Source organism: Rhinopithecus roxellana, chromosome 18, assembly GCF_007565055.1.
Source record: "Rhinopithecus roxellana isolate Shanxi Qingling chromosome 18, ASM756505v1, whole genome shotgun sequence".
In the NCBI taxonomy this organism is placed as follows: domain Eukaryota; kingdom Metazoa; phylum Chordata; class Mammalia; order Primates; family Cercopithecidae; genus Rhinopithecus; species Rhinopithecus roxellana.
Window position 1 is genome coordinate 28,858,472 of NC_044566.1, and position 20,049 is coordinate 28,878,520.

General features: G+C 39.8%; 1 protein-coding gene across 1 annotated transcript in view; it reads left to right on the plus strand.

Moving 5' to 3' along the window:
* The first annotated feature begins 2,672 nt into the window (after nt 1-2,672).
* SLAIN1 (SLAIN motif family member 1) overlaps nt 2,673-20,049 on the plus strand; it is a 66,039-nt gene continuing 48,662 nt past the window's right edge. The window contains 2 exon segments of the mRNA XM_030922340.1: nt 2,673-3,227; nt 3,230-3,546. Coding sequence (XP_030778200.1) covers nt 2,913-3,227; nt 3,230-3,546 — 632 coding nt within the window. The 5' untranslated portion in view covers nt 2,673-2,912.

Genomic DNA, 20,049 nt, shown 5'->3' on the forward strand with positions numbered 1-20,049 from the left:
ATAACAGGCTGTTTCTCAGTTTCCTTGCAGAATTATTTTTATATACTCAAGAAGAACCTATGGTGCTTTTGTGATTCTGTTGCTCGATCTATTTAATGTTCATAGACACTATTAGAAATATATGTGAAAAATATAAATTAAAATAAGTTCATATTCTCTCTTAAAATTCACTAGAGTGATGGTAGTTCTGAAGTGTAATTAATAGAGAGAAATGTGCATATCTTTATCCAGTTTTGAATGTGTGATATGTGGATGTTTCACATTACCTTATGGTGTATCAAATGTATGCTTAAAGCACAAACTTTTAAATGAGACATGCACTTTCATTTCTCATATCTTCTTTGTAAACCTCTGAAATCACCTACATATTTTATTTAAAATGAAAACACTACAATTGAGCAACTACAGCATGCAATCTCTTTCAAAACACAAAGCTTACTAATTTGCATCAAAATAAAAAATCAAGACTGCTTAATTAAAACCTTGACACCATCAACCTCTTTAATTATACGTTAAAGAGACTGGCAGCCTGGGGACACCAAGTTGAAATCAGTGTGCATTTTGAGTGTCTCTGGTGTGTGTACATGTGCAATTCACAAAAGGGAAAAAAAGAGGGGCATTAAGAGAGAGCAAAAACATTATTTAAATTTTCTTTGGACATAAATAATTTCACACTTTTAAAACAGGTAGGAAAAGGGCAAATTTGTCTTTTCAGAAGAATAATGCAGACTAGAATTGTTAAACAATGTTTCATCTCTTTTCTACGTCTAAATTTCAATGCATGCTTTCTTTTTAAAGAACAAAGATTTTTATGATAATTATTACTTAGAAAACAGGATTCAAAAGCTTGACTACTGCTTGTTGGATGTATATAGACCATATTGGGTAAATGAACGAGGAGAGGGCTGTCTGTTTCTCTCCTTCTTTAGAGTGTATATAAATTGTGCAGTAAAATGACTGCATTTCTTTACATGTTAATTCTTGTTGTCTTCACTATTATGTGCCTATTCCCAATTTCTTTCGCTAGTATGGGACCCAGCAGCTCTTTGTTCTCATTGTGTCTGTCGTCTCCCTTTCTTTGTGTTGCAGGGATACTGCTACCCGCATCTGCCACTGAGCATGCGGGAAAAATCCTTCAATAGATTCTTTACTTAGGACTTTCAGTAGTATAACTCCACTTTTCCAGGTTTTGGTAATAACCAAAAAAATCGTAAAGATAGACCGAAACTTGGAAAGGTGATGGGTGATACAGGTGGTTAGGTGGTGGGCTAGCAAGCTGGAATACCGGGAAGGCTAAGGGAGTCATCACACGCATTTATCTAATTTAGGGAAGGTCTCACCAAGCATGTTAAATGCAAAACATCCACCCTGCACACAGAAGCTGGAGATGTAGATTAACAATTGAGAAGATACAAGTGTTTCTGAGGCAGGAAGACACAAAACCATATCTAAAACCAATAGATACAATGTATTAGCAGTTCCAGAGAAACGAGGTACATTGTCACAAAGATTGGTATGTAAAGTCCCTAGCAAGGACTTTCACTAGATAGTACATCATCTGAGGATGAGAAACAGTGGTGTAGATTTTTCTCATAATATAATCTCAGGTTTTCCTCTGATTGTGTTAAACACTCAAAATGCTAAGTCAGTATTCTTTGAACACAACTCGATAAATTCTTCTGCTTAAAACCTCTTTTAAAAAAGCAGATTTGCTCATGGTTTCCAAGTGGTAAGAAATAGCAGGTTTGCAGGTGAGATTAAAGGGTGTTGGGTAGAAATCTGAGGTTTTCTGCTTTGCAAGACTGACTTTAATAACTCATACATTATTTAGCAGAAGGCGCACTAAACAATTTTACTCATATTTCTCTCCATAACCATTTTTGCCTATTGTACTCACTGCCCGCATCACGAGCTCTTAGAATGGTTCCTGGCACAGAGTAGGTGCTCAAAGATCTTTTGTTTGCAGAATGCGTGAATATATATAACATGAAAAAAAAATGTAGTTCTTCTTTTATTGTGGCAAACAATGGTGGTAACAGTTCAAATTTGACTATTTTAGAATAAATACTTAAGTAAACACTTGTCTCCTTAGCAGCTGGCCACTCTACCTCTTAGAGAGAGGGCTTTCTTCTCTTTCTTCTCGGCCTCCTGTCTCCCACCATTTTGTTTCTCTATTACCCATGAGTACATGAGTGGCATCGTCCCAAAGCCTTTCTGTTCCCCCTATCCACTTGTCGATTTTCAGAATAAGAATCCCCAGCCTTTAAGTTTTCTATAGGATTCGTTAGTCAGTGACTATTAAACGCTGTCATGGAGCCTAACAGAGAGCTGGGAAGGAAGCAAACCAGCGGGCCCTAGGTGCATTCCTCGAGGGCCAGCACCTGCAGCTGCTTTTTTGGGAACCCCCTGGCCCCCCGCACCTGGCTCAGAGACCCGCGCAGTTCGCTTTCCCCGCAGCGGCAGGAGGTGCCTGTGGCGGGAAAGTTCAGGCCAGGTCCAATCATGGCACCTGGGATTAGGTAGCAAGGGTGGGTGCGGCTCCCCGGCCCCCACCAGGGCTGCCGGCCCCGCCCCCTGGGTGGGCTTCCCCACGGTTCTCCGCCCCCCTTCGCCCCGCCCCCTCGGCGCTCTCGCCCCGCCCCGCCCCGGGGCCGCGGCTAAAACCCGGAGCCGCCGCGACGCCCAGGGGACTGGAGGGACGCACTGAGCATGTGCAGATCAGCTCGGTGGTGGCTGCTGCGGCCGGAGGCGAGGGCCCGGTGCTGATGCGAACCGCCGGCTCGGCCTCAGCCCGCGCGTGGTCGGCCCCCCAGGCTGGGGCGGCAGGGAAGGAGCCGTAGCCTCCCTGTGGCCCGAGGAGCCGGCGCGGCGGCGCGCACTCCCCGGCGGCCGCGGCGCCCTCGGGGCCCACGATGATGGCGGAGCAGGTGAAATGTGCCTCGGCGGGGGTCAGCTCTGGAGCGGGCTCCGGGCCGGTGGTGAACGCGGAGCTGGAGGTGAAGAAGCTGCAGGAGCTGGTGCGCAAGCTGGAGAAGCAGAACGAGCAGCTGCGGAGTCGAGCGGCAAGCGCGGCCGCCGCCCCGCACCTGCTGCTGCTGCCGCCGCCGCCACCCGCCGCGCCGCCCCCCGCCGGGGCCTGCAGCCCATTGGGTCCTCGGAGCCCCCCGGCCGCCACGGTCACCGCCGCGGCCTCAGGGGGCCTGGGGCTCGGGTTGGCGCTGGGCGCGGGGGCGGTGGCGGTGGCGGCAGCGGCAGTGGCAGCGGCGGTGGCTCCAGTCCCGCGTTCCCGGGCACCTTCTGCCTGCCTAGCCCCGCGCCCTCCCTGCTTTGCAGCCTGGCGCAGCCACCCGAGGCGCCCTTCGTCTACTTCAAGCCGGCAGCGGGCTTCTTCGGCGCGGGCGGTGGCGGGCCGGAGCCGGGGGGCGCGGGGACGCCGCCGGGGGGAGCTGCAGCGCCGCCCTCGCCGGCCCCCACGCTGCTGGACGAGGTGGAACTGCTGGATCTGGAGAGCATAGCCGCCTGGCGGGACGAGGACGACTACACCTGGTACTGCCTGGCTCCGCTCCCTCCCCGAGACCCTGGCCTCGGGGGCTGCGGGCACCGGGGAGCGGGGGCGGGGACGGACGGGGGGTCCCCTGTGGCAGCCGGCGTGACTCCTCGCCGCTCCTGGAGGGGCCGATCCAGCAGGTGTCGAGCCAGGCGGTGACATTTCCCACGATGAGGCTTCTCACGAAGGCAGAAACCTGTTTTCTAATCGCTCCGACTGCGGATGAACCGCCCCCCCCCCCACCCCGCCCCCCGCTCCCCGCCCCCCGCCCGCAATCTGTTTGCTGATTGTTGGGTCCCAAGCTCCTTGTTAGCATTAAGTGCAAAATCCATGTCATCTTGTCCTTTTGCTTAGTGCTGGTCTTTTCCCCAGTGTTTTCGGAGGGATGACGGGGGATGGTAGGGGTTGGCCTCTGTCTGCGACTGTGACTGTTCTTTCGTTTTAAACGAACGATGGACAGGATTTGCGTGCTCTTCCTCCTCAGGTGGCATCGGAAGCCGCGCAGTGATGGATCTCTCTTTACAGAGAGGTTCGTTCTTACTGTTTGAATTTTGCAGTCGTGTGCCCTTTTGCGCTGCATTTTCATTGAAATCTTACTTTCAGAGACTGACTTGTTTTTTAAAATGGGGTGACCTCACTGGCTTTCCCATAAATAGTGCCAATAAAGAGGACTTTTCTTGGAGTGGAATGAACAGGTGGGAGGGACTTTTTTTTTTTTTTTTTTTTTTTTTTTTTTTAAACCTAGGCACCAAGGAACTGTCTTTAAGTTTTAAAATTAAACTGTAGAAGAAAAGTGAGATTAGAGAAGCCTTATTTTCTTATTTCTTGGAAACTTTTTAGCTTGGTTATCAGAAAACTTGAGGCTGACAGCAATTATTCAGTTGACATCTGGTTAGCACTGTCTACTTTCCACGAATGGGTAACTTTAGGGGGAGGCATCCAATTCCTTTATGATGAATTTTTTCTTGCTGCTTGCTCATGGGGTAATAGTCATTTCAAGACTGACTTCTTTTGGTTGGTTCCCATTTTCTTTGGTCACCAGATATATAGGATATGTTTCAGATAAGATGGAACTTGGGTTCCTGCAAGGAAAATGAGCAGCATTCACCTCTACATTGCAGAGGCATGAAGAAAGTTTTAGTCCTTCTTTACCTTAGGTCCTTTTTATGTAGGACCCTTTCTGTTTTTGCAAGCTGGGTTTTCATTACTTGCTTTGTGTCTCTGTTGCGTGATTGCATGGAAGGGCTTGGGAAATGGAGATCCTTACTGGCTTCCTATTGGGAAGCTTGCCTTACATTCTATCATGTGAGAGCTCTAACTGTAAAGTGCATTAGTTAATTGGTTTGATTCAAGAATCAAAATATATGGAGCTATAGTAAGACTTTCAGATGTGTATTCATCATCCACCTTAACACTTTTTGGCAGCTGTGCAGGTAGCTCAAGGTGTAAAAAAAAAAAAACAAACAACTCATCACTCTCTGGAACTTTAAGCCATTCTTTCAAAGCTGCACCCTTATTTCCATAAAGCCCGGGGTGTATTATAATCTCAGTTTCAGCCTGAATGTGGTACTAGAAAATGCTCTCATGATGGTCCTTAGATTTCACTAATAACTCTCAGCCCTTATGCCACTTTCAAATTATTTTAGGTTGATTTAGTCCTTATTTAGCCTTTTCTTATGGTATGTATGTAAACAGTGGAAGGAAACTTGTTTGTATTTTTGATGGGGAGATATATGGGATCAGTTTTATGCTTAAAATATTTGCATTTTAAAATTTATTATATTGCTTGTATATTAGATTAGTAATCTATTAATAACTTTTCTTCTTTTGAATGGATTTCTGTCATATGTAGTTAGCATCCTTCTATTGCTAGTATTTTGGTACCTAGGCTTTTTTTTTTATAGTTTAATTTTGTCCGAATAGCATCGAAATAACCAACTTTAACAGAAATCACCTACTTAGTGGTATTAGTATATTAACTCTTCAGATGGTTTGAAGCAAATCAAAGTTGAAGCAGGCTCTATTTCATTCAACAAGTATACAGGTGAATAAATCAAAGCCTTGATGCTTTACAAATGTTTCTAGAGACAAATGGCAGAAAATCTTCCTGAAAACAAGCCTGGGATTAGAATTCCAGGTGGAAAAACAAGGAGGGTTCATTAATCTTAGTGGGATGGACTTAAAAATGTTAAAGTTACCTGATTTACATAATTTTATTTTATTAGTACATTTTATGCATCAAGATTTTTTTTTTTTGCATTGCAAATCTTTTTGATGAAGACAATATCAACAGGGTTTAATTTTAAAAGTTTAACCCACTTGTTAATGCTTGCAAAGCACTCTGAAGTTCCTTTATCACTGTAGACTATAGTGTCCCTGTCGTGTGGTCCCACAAATAGAGTGCTGTTCATTTGGATTCCCTGATATGTTTGCAGGATGGCAACTTACTTTTATTTCCTGTGTTTATTAAGCAACAACTGGAGTGGGTATGTAGTACCTTATTTTAAAAATATTTAAAACTACAAGTTTTACATGTTCATTGTAAAAAAACTAAAACATAGATGTAGGTATAAGGTCACAAAAATTCTCTTTCTTGTCCCCAATTTATTGGGGACAAGAAATTCACCCTGTTAATACTCAGAATTCACCCTGTTAATACTCTGTAGATCCTTCAAGATAAAAAATATAATTACACAAATCAATATACAAACATATACACATCATTTTTTTTTAACGCTTGCCTTTCATTGAACATACCTTGGACATTTGTGTGTTCATGTGACTTCACATCTCCCAATAACAATGGCATCATTATTAGAGTAACAATATTAAGGAACAAGTTACTGTTAACTGTATCACCTACAGTTTTTCATGCATTTTCATTATGATTTCATCCTAATGGGTTAAACAAAATTTATTTGCTTATTTATTCAGAGTAGTACTTCCTGCTAAAATGTCATGTGTTCAGGAAAGTTTACAAATGTAGATTAATCACTAAATATTTTAGCTATTCTTTAAGTATATCTTTTCTAATAAAACCTTAGAATACATTACTTTCCTTTTATTAACAACTTGGACAAAATTTGGGTTAAGAGTTATGTGTATAAGGAAAATCGTGACTAACAGAACCAATCTTTTTATGATAGTTCATTAGTTAATGATTAACCAGGTCTTTGAGATCTTTTTTCTGAATAATTATTTAACCTATAAGGAGTATCTTTAAAAAAAAAAAAAAAAAGCTTTAAAGACAATGGCATGTTATGCTTTCCTTTTGACAAAAAACTTTGATGAGGCAATATTCTGATTTCTTTGAATATTTATCTTAATTGAATTTTAAGTCTTGAATGTTGCCTTAATAATACCTGATTATCCTAGCACAGTACTGCTGGAATTAAGTGTCTCAGAAAGTTAAAGATGATGGCAATTCCAGAACCTGATTTCTTAAGTCCTCTTATGGCCCTATAGTAAAACTCTCATCCTGCTATAGCTGATTCCTCAGTTATCTTACTAATTTGATAGGCTTAGCTCTCTGGAAGGCCATTGGCTAGAAAGGAAAAGGGAAAAGTCTCAATATCAGAAGCAAATAAAAAGCTCAAAGGGACTAAAATATCCATGCATACATGGGACACAGTGTAATTGGATGCTTTTTCTATCTATGGAAGAAATGTTTTTAAGATTCATATTTGTCCCAATGTCACCAGACTGTGAAGCACCAGAGGACAAACAGAGTAAGTTAGAGTGGTCTGAAGTGGCAATGGGAGCCATTAGCTAACTGCATACTAGATCTTCCTATAACCTGTTTCAGCTCTCTTATTTCAGTGTTGAGGGACAGGAGCTCTGAGGCGAAATGGCTTATGTAAGCTCTTCTAGTTACTGATGGAGTTCAGACTAAAATTCAGATTATTTGTCCAGATTCAGAAGTGTTTACATCAATTGACATATTTTTTCCCCCAGAGCAAGCTGTGTAACTCACTAGTAAATTTATAAAGTCAATTTAGTGGATTGACCAGCATTTTCGAAAAGTGAAGTGCAGTAGAATAGAAAATCAGAGTTTATCATATCTTATAATACAATGCTTGCTTTGATTAAATGTCTTTCAGTTTTACGGATGTGGAAATATTAAATGTATTTTTGCATTATGGTCAAAGTTAGCAAAACTCTCTACTGTTTGAAAGCAAAATGGAGAAAGCAGGTGGAAAAGCACTGAAGATAGTATAGTACTCTGAAGGGAAGTTAGGTCTTGCACACCTCAACCAGGAAGATGGTTCTATATGAGAAAGTGCCACGATGAAAATAAGCCAGCCAATATAAAATACAGCCATGTAAGAAGGCTTTATTTTAGTAGAATGACAATTAGCAGAACATTGAGACTATATAAACAGGATGTGGCAAGGATTTTAAACTTTCCCAACTGGGAAAGACAGTAGAAAAGTTGTTAATTATAAAAGGAAAAATGGTGACTTGTACAAATTAAGGGAAATTTAATGAATGAGATATTCATCTTCCACATGTAATACCAAGACCCCAGACAGCTGGCTAACATCATTGCCAATTTTTCATCAAAGCTGTTGAACACCTTGTAGTATACATATGGCACAGCTAAATTAGACCATCTAAACTGTTTTTTGCATAATTGATTTTCAGTGAAAAGACCAGAGGGTGCTTCCCTTTCTGACAGTGCTAATTGAAAATGTACAGTGTTTTCTAGGAGCAAATGGAATTGACTGAAGTGTATGACGTGTGTTTGAAATACGTCACTTTTAAATGTTGAAGTGAGGTGCTGAAGTAGTTTAGCTCTAACTGGGTAAGTCAGGGTTGGGGGTGGAGGGAAAGTTTGTTATAGGACAGCTTAGTAAGTAAAGCTTGAACTTCATGTATCTTTTTAAGAGACTGTTGGAACTAAGTGTTGTAGCGGCTATCTAGATTGATCCTAGCAGGTGCCAGTGACTCAAACACTGTTAGAGAGAACTAAAGGTTTGTTGATTGTGCTTATTAGTGTTGATGTTTCAGCTTTCCTTAAAATAAAACTTGCAGTGATTGAAGGCTCTTAAAATTATTTGTCTGAAAATTACCACATATTACTTTTCAGTGGCAGGTCTAAATATATATATATGTGTGTGTATATATATATATATACAGACAAACACACATAAATAAAATATATACTTGTATATATGTATGGCTGTACCATTTGTTGTTTGTACTATCTGCAGAAGGATGACTTTGGAACCAAATATGTTGAGAATAACTGAGACTTTGTTTTCTAGACAATTGTCATACTTCATTGGAAACATTCAGGGTTATCATGGGCTTTGTGTTAATTTTGGTCTCCCAGCGTAGAATGTGATGTGTATGGAAAAGGAGGGGTTCTGTGAGAAGGATAGTAGTTTCTGGTGCGTGTGGTTTGGAAGCAATTGAAGAAAAGTTAAAGAAAATTAGAATGACATTCCAAATAGTAGTTTGAAATGTATATTTCAAACATAATTTGAAGAATTCTGAAAATTTAGATCAGGACTTTTCAGATAGTCTTGCCAGAATTCAATATACCCTTAATGAAACTACTGAAGTTGAAAAAATCTTTATAAGTCACTAGAATGTATGATGCACTAATGATGGCAAGATAGGATATTGTAAATGTTACTTGCATTCTAATGACAATGAATAAAGTGATTTTTTAAATGACTCTTTAGAGGTTAGAACTATATAGGAGAAATACAGATTTTTTTTTTTTAAACCTTGCCTATCTAATTTTGGAGCTGTGTTGTACTCAAGGAGTTTTTAGCCACATGATCTCTATAACTAGTTTTTTGTATTATCCGCAAAAAGATGACTTTAGAACCAAATATACTGAGAATAACCGAGACTTTTTTTTTTCTAGACAATTGTCATACTTCATTGGAAACATTCAGGGTTATTGTGGACTTTTTCTGTCTTTGAATCCCACTCTAGGCCAAGTCATAGAAACACTAGGCTCAAAGCTATCCTGCCCACTGGCATTAAGACAGAAGTGAAAATGATCACTTCTGTCTTAATGCCATACATTTGTATAGCACCTCAACAGTTTTATCAAAATAATATAATAAATAACATGTAAGTGGTTTTCAAAACTCCTTTCGTTAGGCTTGTTACAGGAAGCAGTCCTCTACTCCCTTCTCCTGCTGAGTCCTTCACATAGGCATCACTTTATACTCTTCTAGCGGTTTCTTTTTCCTAAACAGTCTTTATACTTTTATGATCTTAGACATCTGTGGACTTATTATGAAAGATGAAAACTTAGCTCTCTTCCTCTTACCCTCGACTACCATATCCATATTATTTTTCCTTCTCATGATGGTTTTTATAGTTTTTCTCTTATATTTAATGTCTGCATTATGATTATAATTTACTAGCTGAGTCCTGTTAATTGCATATTAAACATGTATTTTCTCTGACCCCTTTGTTCCTCCAACAGTTAGTAATGGCCCTTCTTCTCCCCTCTTCACTTTCTTTAATTAAGTGTCAGAAATTATTTCCCTAAACACACTAAAGGAGCCATAAAATCCCTCATTAAGGTCATACACATTTGGCAATTTGTTAAATCTACTTTTTAAAAAATTTATATTGTAGTGCTATCCCCTCTGAAACTCTTAATCTCATTGCTCTAGTTTTTACTGTTTGCCCCCTAGGCTGGATGCATACTGCTATTGCCATGGGAACTCTTTCCGTTTCTTGGCTAAGGTGGATTCCCTTCTTCTAAGTCCTTTTCCTTTGTATTTCAGTTATTCTTTTAGGTGGCGCAGCCTTCAGTAGCTTTCTGAGAAAGGAGACCTGCATGAGAGGCACACTTTGAGATCCCGCATATTTGAAAATGTCATTGTTCTGCCCTTACATAAGATTCATAGTTGGACTGGCTATAAAAGTCTAAGTTAACCTTTCCCTCATGTTTGAAGGCATTTTTCCATTTTGTTCTAGCTTCTGTTATGTTCTAGTTATTGAGTGTACTGTGTTTGGGTATCTAATCCTTTTTGACTTTTTCTTTTGCTTCCTTTATCTCTAGTATTCTAAAATGTCATGTTGTACCTTGGTATGGGTTATTTTATTTGGTATACTGGACATTTGTGCACACTTTCACTCTAGAATTGCATGGCCTGACTTCCACTCTGGATATTTTCTTGCTTTTTTTTTCTCTCTCTCTCTTCAGAATAACTTTCCAGTTTCTTTCTTTTCTTTCTTTTTTTTTTTTTTTTTGTAGAACTTGTAACAGACAGATGTAGGTCATTCTATCTGGCTTAATCACTTGATTTTCTTACCTGTCTTATCCCATTGCTAATCTGTCTTTATTTTCTTTTCAGGAGACTTCTTCAACTTGATATTCCAAACTCATTTATTGACTCTTTTGTTTTTGCTATGATAGTCTCATTTCCCAAGGATGAATAAACTGTTTTTTTTTTTTTAAATATCCATGTGTATGTGTGTGCTTGTGTGTGTGTTTGTGTGTGTGAATATAGCATTTTCTCTTAGATGATATAAATTATACTTGTCTTGAAATTTTCATCTGTTCCCTGCGTTGTTTTTCTCTTTGGTTCTCTTTACCCCCTCTACTTTTAGTCTCAGTGTTTCATGTAAAAGGAATATTTCACATAGTTGGTGTCATTGGTTGTCTGTTCATACCCAAAGGAGATATTGAAGCCGATCTAAAGCTCTCCATGGATGGAGCTCCTTGGTGCAGTTTACTAGTGACTGGATGGGTGGCCAGCCCACATTCAAGTATCTGTAGGTCTTCTCTTGGATTCATCCTTTTCTCTAGGCATAAACCTTCTATACTTCTAGGAGATGTAAGCAAGGCAGTCATTTCTAGGAATATAAAGAGAGAAATGGGACCAGAATTCTAATGAGTCAGCATGTGGACTTCCATTTAATGTTTGGTTAAGTAAGGTACCTCATTTCTCCTTCAGCTAAGTTTGGTGTGTCTGAAGTCAGGGCTTCTCTGGATCAGCTTATTCACATAGCAGTCTCTGGTCTCAGGTTAAGATGAAGAGCCGGGGGTAGGACTGGCTGTATGGAAGGGGATTTGGGATTCCAGTTGCCCCTAGGTAGACGTTCAACTGGATTCACTGCTTTTAGTGTGATGATCATCCCTACCTTCTATGAAATGCAGAGTGGGAATGAGATATAGTACCAGACGATAGGAATTGGACTATGGAGTATGAAAGAGAAATCTCCGTAAGTGAACATGGCATAGTGGGTCACTTAGAAACTGAATGTGCCTGTAGAAATGAGCAGCTTTTGAATATGGTGTGAGGCTATGTGGACAAAGGAAATATTTGTATCACATAGACCCTAAGTAATTGAAGACACCTTACTGTGGTGTTCTCCTACAAACACAAAAAGGATTCTATCAAAAAAAAGTGAATGGGAGTATCTGGAGTCCAGGGTCAAGCTGGTTGGAGGAAGCTTCCTAGCAGCAGAAGAGATCAGCAGTTCTCCCATAGGATACTGGAGGTAACAGGCAGAGCAGTGCTTTAGGTAGCAGCTTCAGTTGGTAGCTGAGAGGGATTTAAAAACAACAGGCACAAGCTCAGACGGAAACATGAATTTTCCCAGCAGAAGTTGACAGACACCTCATACAGGAGAGCTCTGGCTTGGCATCTGGCAGATACCCCTCTGGAACAAAGCTTCCAGAGGAAAGAACAGGCAGCAATCTTTGCTGTTCTGCAGCTGCTGCTGTTGATACCCAGGCATACAGAGTCTGGAGTGGACCTCAGGAAAGCCCCAGCAGACCTGTAGCAGAGGGGCCTGACTGTTAGAAGGAAAACTAACAAACAGAAAGAAATGGCGTCAACATCAACAAAAAGGACGTCCACACAGAAACCCCATCCAAAGGTCACCAATATCAAAGACCAAACGTAGATAAATCCATGAAGATGAGGAATAAATAGTGCAAAAGGGCTGAAAATTCCAGAAATCAGAACACCTCTTCTCCTCCAAAGGATCACAACTTCTCGTCAGCAAGGGAACAAAACTGGACAGTGAATGAATTTGATGAATTGTTAGAAATAGACTTCAGAAGGTGGGTAGTAACAAACTCCTCTGAGCTAAAGGAGCATTTCCTAACACAATGCAAGGAAGCTAAATACCTTGATAAAAGATTGGAGGAATTGCTAACTAGAACAACCAGTTCAGGGAAGAACATAAATGACCTGATGGAGCTGATAAACACAACACAGGAACTTCGTGAAGCATACATAAGTATCAGTAGCCAACTCAGTCAAGCGGAAGAAAGTATATCAGAGATTGAAGATCACCTTAATGAAATAAAGCATGAAGATAATATTAGAGAAAAATGAATGAAAAGGAATTAATAAAGCCTCCAAGAAATATGGGACTATGTGAAAAGACCAAACTTACATTTGATTGGTGTACCTGAAAGTGACTGGGAGAATGGAACCAAGTTGGAAAATACTCTTCAGGATATTATCCAGAAGACCTTTCCCAACCTAGCAAGACAGGCCAACATTCAAATGTAGGAAATACAGGGAACACCACAAAGATACTCCTCGAGAAGAGCAACCCCAAGACATATAATCATCAGATTCACCAAGGTGGAAATGAAGGAAAGAATGTTAAGGGCAGCTGAAGAGGGGTTACCCGCAAAGGGAAGCCTGTCAGACTAGCACCGGATCTCTCTGCAGAAACCCTAGAAGCCAGAAAAAAGTGAAGGCCAATATTCAGCATTCTTAAAGAAAAGAATTTTCAACCCAGAATTTCATATCCAGTCAAACTAAGCTTCAAAAGTGAAGGAGAAATAAAATCCTTTACAGACAAGCTAATGCTGAGAGATTTTGTCACCAGCAGGCCTGCCTTACAAGAGCTCCTGAAGAAAGCGCTAAAATGTTGTTGTTGTTGTTGTTGTTGCTGTTGTTTTTGAGACAGAGTCTCGCTCTGTCACCCAGGCTGGAGTGCAATGGTACCATCTCAGTTCACTGCAGTCTCTGCTTCCCAGGTTCAAGTGATTCTCCTGTCTTTGCCTCCTGAGTAGTTGGGATTACAGGCGCCCACTACCACGCCTGGGTAATTTTTGTATTTTTAGTAGAGGTGGGGTTTTGCCATGTTGGTCAGGCTGCTCTTGAACTCCTGACCTCAGGTGATCCACCAGCATCGGCCTCCCAAAGTGCTGGGATTACAGGTGTGAGCCACCACACCTGGCCTTGGAAGCAGTAAATATGGAAAGGAAAAACCGGTACCAGCCACTGCAAAAACATACCAAATTGTAAAGACCATCAACACTATGAAGAAACTGCGTCAACTAATAGGCAAAATAACCAGCTGGCATCATAATGACAGGATCAAATTCACACAGAATAATACCTTAAATGTAAATGGGATAAATGCCCCAATTAAAAGACACAGACTGGCAAATTGGATAAAGAGTCAAGACCCATTGGTGTGCTGTATTCAGGAGACCCATCTCACATGCAAAGACACACATAGGCTCAAAATAAAGGGATGGAGGAATATTTACCAAGCAAATGGAAAGCAAAAAAAAAAAAAAAAAAAAAAAAAAAAAAAAAAGAGCAGGGGTTACATCCTAGTCTCTGATAAAACAGACTTTAAACCAACAAAGATCAAGAGACAAAGAAGGGCATCACATAATGGTAAAGGGATCAATGCAACAAGAAGAACTAACTCTCCTAAATATATATCCACCCAATACAGAAGCACCCAGATTCATAAAGCAAGTTCTCAGAGACCTACAAGGAGACTTAGACTTCCACACAATAATAGTGGGAGACTTTAACACCCCACTGTCAATATTAGATCAACGAGACAGAAAATTATAAGGATATTCAGGACTTGAACTTAGCTCTGGATCAAGTGGGCCTGATAGATATCTACACAGCTTTCCACCCCAAATCAACAGAATATACTTTATTTTCAGTGCCATGTCACACTCATTCTAAAATTGACCACATAATTGGAAGTAAAATTCAGCAAAGGCAAAAGAGTGGAAATCATAACAAACAATCTCTCAGACCACAGTGCATCAAATTAGAACTCAGGGTTAAGAAACTCACTGAAAACCGCGCAATTACATGGAAACTAAACAACCTGCTCCTGAATGACTGCTGGGTAAACAATGAAATTAAGGCAGAAATAAATAAGTTCTTTAAACCAATGAGAACAAAGACACAATGTACCAGAATCTATTGGACACAGCTAAAGCAGTGTTCAGAGGGAAATTTATAGCACGAAATGCCCACCAGAGAAAGCAGGAAAGATCTAACATCAACACCCTAATATCACAATTAAAAGAACTAGAGAAGCAAGAGCAAACAAATTCAAAAGCCAGCAGAAGACAAGAAATAACTAAGTTAGAACAGAACTGAAGGAAATAGAGACACGAAAAACCCTTCAAAAAATCAATGAATCCAGGATCTGGGTTTTTGAAAAGATTAACAAAATAGACCACTAGCCAGACTGTTAAAGAAGAGAAGAATCAAACAGACACAATAAAAAATGATAAAGGGGATATCACCACTGATCCCACAGAAATACAAACTACCATCAGGGAATACTATAAATACCTCTACGGAAGTAAACTAGAAAATCTAGAAGAAATGAATAAATTCCTGGACACATACACCCTCCCAAGACTAAACCAGGAAGAAGTCGAGTCCCTGAATAGATCAATAACAAGTTCTGAAATTGAGGCAGTAATTAATAGCCTACTAACCAAAAAAAGCCCAGGAACAGATGGATTCAGAGCCAAATTCTACCAGAGGTACAAAGAGGAGCTGGTACCATTTCTTCTGAAACTATTCCAAACAATAGAAAGACTGGGGCTCCTCCCTAACTCATTTTATGAGGCCAGCATCATCCTGATACCAAAACCTGGCAGAGACACAACAAAAAAAAGAAATTTTTAGGCCATTATACCTGATGAACATCGATGTGAAAATCCTCAGTAAAATACTGGCAAATTGAATCCAGCAGCACATCAAAAAGCTTATCCACCGTGATCAAATCGGCTTCATCCCTGGGATGCAAGGCTGGTTCAACATATGCAGATCAATAAATGTAATCCATCACATAAACAGAACCAATGACAAAACCACATAATTACCTTAATAGATACAGAAAAAGCCTTTGATAAAATTCATCACCCCTTCATGCTAAAAACTCTCAATAAATTAGGTACTGATGGAATGTATCTCAAAATAATAAGAGCTATTTATGACAAACCCACAGCCAATATCATACTGAATTGGCAAAAGCTGTAAGCATTCCCTTTGAAAACTAGCACAAGACCAAGATGCCCTCTCTCACCACTCCTATTCAACATAGTATCGGAAGTTCTGGCCAGGGCAATCAGGCAACAGAAAGAAAGAAACGGTATTCAGATAGGAAGAGAGGAAGTCAAATTGTCTCTGTTTGCAGATGACATGATTGTATATTGAGAAAACCCCATCATCTCAGCCCCAAATCTTAAGCTGATGAGCAACTTTAGCAAAGTCTCAGGATATAAAATCAATGTGCAATAATCGCAAGTATTTCTATATGCTAGTAATAGACAGCCAAATCATGAGTGAACTCCCATTCACAATTGCTACAAAGAGAATAAAATACCTAGAAATACAAGAGATGTGAAAGACCTTTTCAAGGAGAACTGCAAACCACTGCTCAAGGAAATCAGAGAGGACACAAACAAATGGAAGAACATTCCATGTTCATGGATAGGAAGAATCAATATCAAAATGGCCATACTGTCCAAAGTAATGTATAGATTAAATGCTATCCCCATCAAGCTACCACTGACTTTCTTCACAGAATTAGAAGAAACTACTTTAAATTTCATATGGAACCGAAAAAGAGCCCATATAGCCCAGACAATCCTAAGCAAAAATAGCAAAGCTGGAGGCATCATGCCACCTGACTTCAAACTATACCACAAGGCTACAGTAACTAAAACAGCATGGTACTGGTACCAAAACAGATATATAGACCAATGGAACAGAACAGAGGCCTCAGAAATAATCCACACATTTACAACCATCTGGTCTTTGACAAATCTGACAAATACAAGTAATGGGGAAAGGATTCCCTATTTAATAAATAGTGCTGGGAAAACTGGCTAACCATATACAGAAAACTGAAACGACCCCTTCCTTACACCTTATACAAAAATTAACTCAAGATGGATTACAGATAGATTAAAGATTTAAATGTAAGACCTGAAACCATAAATAGCCTAAAAGAAAACCTGGACAATACCATTCAGGACATAGGCATGGGCAAAGACTTCATAAGTAAAACACCAAAAGCAATGGCAGCAAAACCCAAAACTGACAAATGGGATCTAATTAAAGAGCTTAGGCAGCCTACTGAATGGGAGAAAATTTTTGCAATCTATCCACCTGACAAAGGGCTAATATTCAGAATCTACGAGGAACTTTAACCAATTTACAAGAAAAAAAAAAACCCCATCAAAAAGTGGGCGAAGGATATGAACAGACACTTCTCAAAAGAAGATATTTATGTGGCCAAGAAACATGAAAAAAAGCTCATCATCACTGGTCATTAGAGAAATGCAAACCAAAACCACAAGGAGATACCATCTCACACCAGTTAGAATGGTGATCATTAAAAAGTCAGGAAACAACAGATGCTGGAGAGGATGTGGAGAAATAGGAAGGCTTTTACACTGTTGGTGGAAGTGTAAATTAGCTCAACCATTGTAGAAGACAGTGTGGTGATTCCTCAGGGATCTAGAATCAGAAATACCATTTGACCCAGTAATCCCATTACTGGGGATGTACCCAAAGGATTATGAATTATTCTACTATAGATATACATGCACATGTACGTTTATTGTGGCACTGTTCACAACAGTGAAGACTTGGAACCAACCCAAATGCCCATCAATGATAGACTGGATAAAGAAAAAGTGGCACATATACGCCATGGAATACTATGCAGCCGTAAAAAAAGGATGAGTTCATGTCCTTTGCAGGGACAAGGATGAAGCTGAAAACCATCATTCTCAGCAAACTAACACAGGAACAGAAAACCAAACACTGCTTGTTCTCACTCATAAGTGGGAGTTGAACAATGAGAAGACATGGACAGGGAGGGGAACATCACACACCGGGGCCTGTCAAGGGGTTGGGGGTTAGGGGAGGGATAGCATTAGGAGAAATACCTAATGTAGACAACAGGTGATGGGTGCAGCAAACCACTATGGCACGTGTATACCTATGTAACAAATCCTGCACGTTCTGCACATATATCCCAGAACTTAAAGTATAGTAATAAAAAAAAAAAATAAGGAAAATTGGTGAAAAAAGTATTGAGGTAGGGAAACTCCACAGTTGACTAACTAGTGGCTTATTTCTGTCGAGGCTGTGGTGTTAATGGCTTTTTACATACATAGTAGATGGCAGCTATGAGTTTCTCATCTTAAGAACATTGAGGGCTGCTCATGGTAGCTCATGCCTGTAATCCCAACACCTTGAGAGGCTGAAGCAGGAAGATCGCTTGAGCCCAGGATTTTGAGACTAGCCTGGACAACATAGGAAGACCCCATCTCTACAAAAAAACTTAAAAAATAAAATAGCTGGGTGTGGTGGTGCATGCCTGTGGTCCTAGCAACCCAGGAGACTGAGGTGGGAGGATTACTTGAGCTCAGAAGGTCAAAGTTGCAGTGAAGTGTGTTTGTCCCACTGCACTCCAGCCTGGGTGACAGAGCAAGACCATGTCTCAAAACAAAACAAAACCACAAAACAATGATTCTTTATCTTGTGACTTTTAAAAAACTGCTTTATTGGAATATAATTGATATGTAAACTGCACTTAAAATGTACAATTTGATAGACTTTAACATGTATATATACCCAGGAAATCATGACCACAGTTAATGTGTAGTGAACAGATTTTGACACTTGAGGTTTCCTGTGGCCCCTTGTTTTCCTTATTCTTTCCCTACTGATCCTTGCTACTTCCAACCCAGGCAACCCCTGATCTGTTTTCTGTCAGTTTAGATTAGTCACCCTGACTGGAGTTCAGTGGCTCAATCTCGGCTCACTGCAACCTCTGCCTCTTGGGTTCAAATGGTTCTCTTGCCTCAGCCTCCTAAGTAGCTGGGATTACAGGTGCATGCCACCACGTGCAGCTAATTTTCATATTTTTAGTAGAGATGGGATTTCACCCTGTTGGCCAGGATGGTCTCGATCTCCTGACCTCATGATCTGCCCGCCTTGGTCTCTAAAATTGCTGGGATTACAGGCATGGTACATTTTTTATAATTTTATATCAATAAAGTCACAGAATATGTACTCTTCTATTTGTTTGTTTTTGGCTTCTTTCAAGCTAGATAGTTATTTTGAAATTTGTGTTATTACATGAATCAGTAGTTCATTTTTATTGTGGGAGCTGTTAGATTTCATCATTGTAACCATGGCTTGTTTATCCAGTCATCTTTTGATGAGCACTTGGGTTGCTTTTAGTTATGACAAATAAAACTGCTGTGGGCATTTATGTTTAAGTCTTCATATGAACATGCTTTCATTTCAGAGAGTAGGTGCAGGTTAACTTTTTAAGAAGCTGCCAAACTCTTTTCCAAAGTGGTTTCACCATTTTTCATTTCCATCACCAGTGTATGAAGTTTTCAGTGGCACCAAATCTTCTTTAACACTTGCTATGGCTAGTATTTTTCATTTTAGCCATTCTAATAGGTATGTGGTAGTATCTCATTGTGGTTTTAGCTATTTTCCTAATGACTAATGATGAACATCTTTTCATATAGCTGTTTGCCGTTAATAGGTCTTCTTTGGTGAAATGTGTAATCGAACCTTTTGTCTATTTTTAAAATTGAATTGTTTACTATTTGTAGTTTCATGTTTTCTGCATAAAAGTTCTTTGGTAGAGAGATGATTTGCAAATATGTCTTTCCCAATTTGTGGTTTATCACTCATTGTTTTAGCAATGTCTTTCAAAAAGAAAAGTTTTTAATTTTGATAAAGTCCAATTGATATTTTTTTCTTTTATGGATCATATTTTCAGCCTTATAAATTGTATCTAAGAAGTATTTGCCAACTCAAGGACACAAATACTTTTACTTTTGGTTTCTTATAAAAGTGTTATAGTTTCAAGTTTTACGTTTGTCTGTGCTGTATTTTGAGTTAGTGTTGGATATTGTTTGTACTGTGGATCAAAGGTGTTTTTTTTTTTTTTTTTTTCCCACATATAGATACCCATTTTGTTCCAGCACCATTTATTTAAAAGACTATCCTTTAAATTGTATTTTACTAAAAATCCTCCATATATGTGTGGTTTCATTTCCAGGCTATTTTTTTGCACTGATCCGTTTATTTTTATGCTACACTAAACTGTTTTCATTATTGTCATGAGCTTCAGTCAGTGGTATAGCTCTCCATTTCTTTTTTAACATTTGTTTGGCTATTCTAAGATCTTTGCATTTCCATATGAATTTTAGATCATCTACATTTCTACAAAAAACGCCTGAT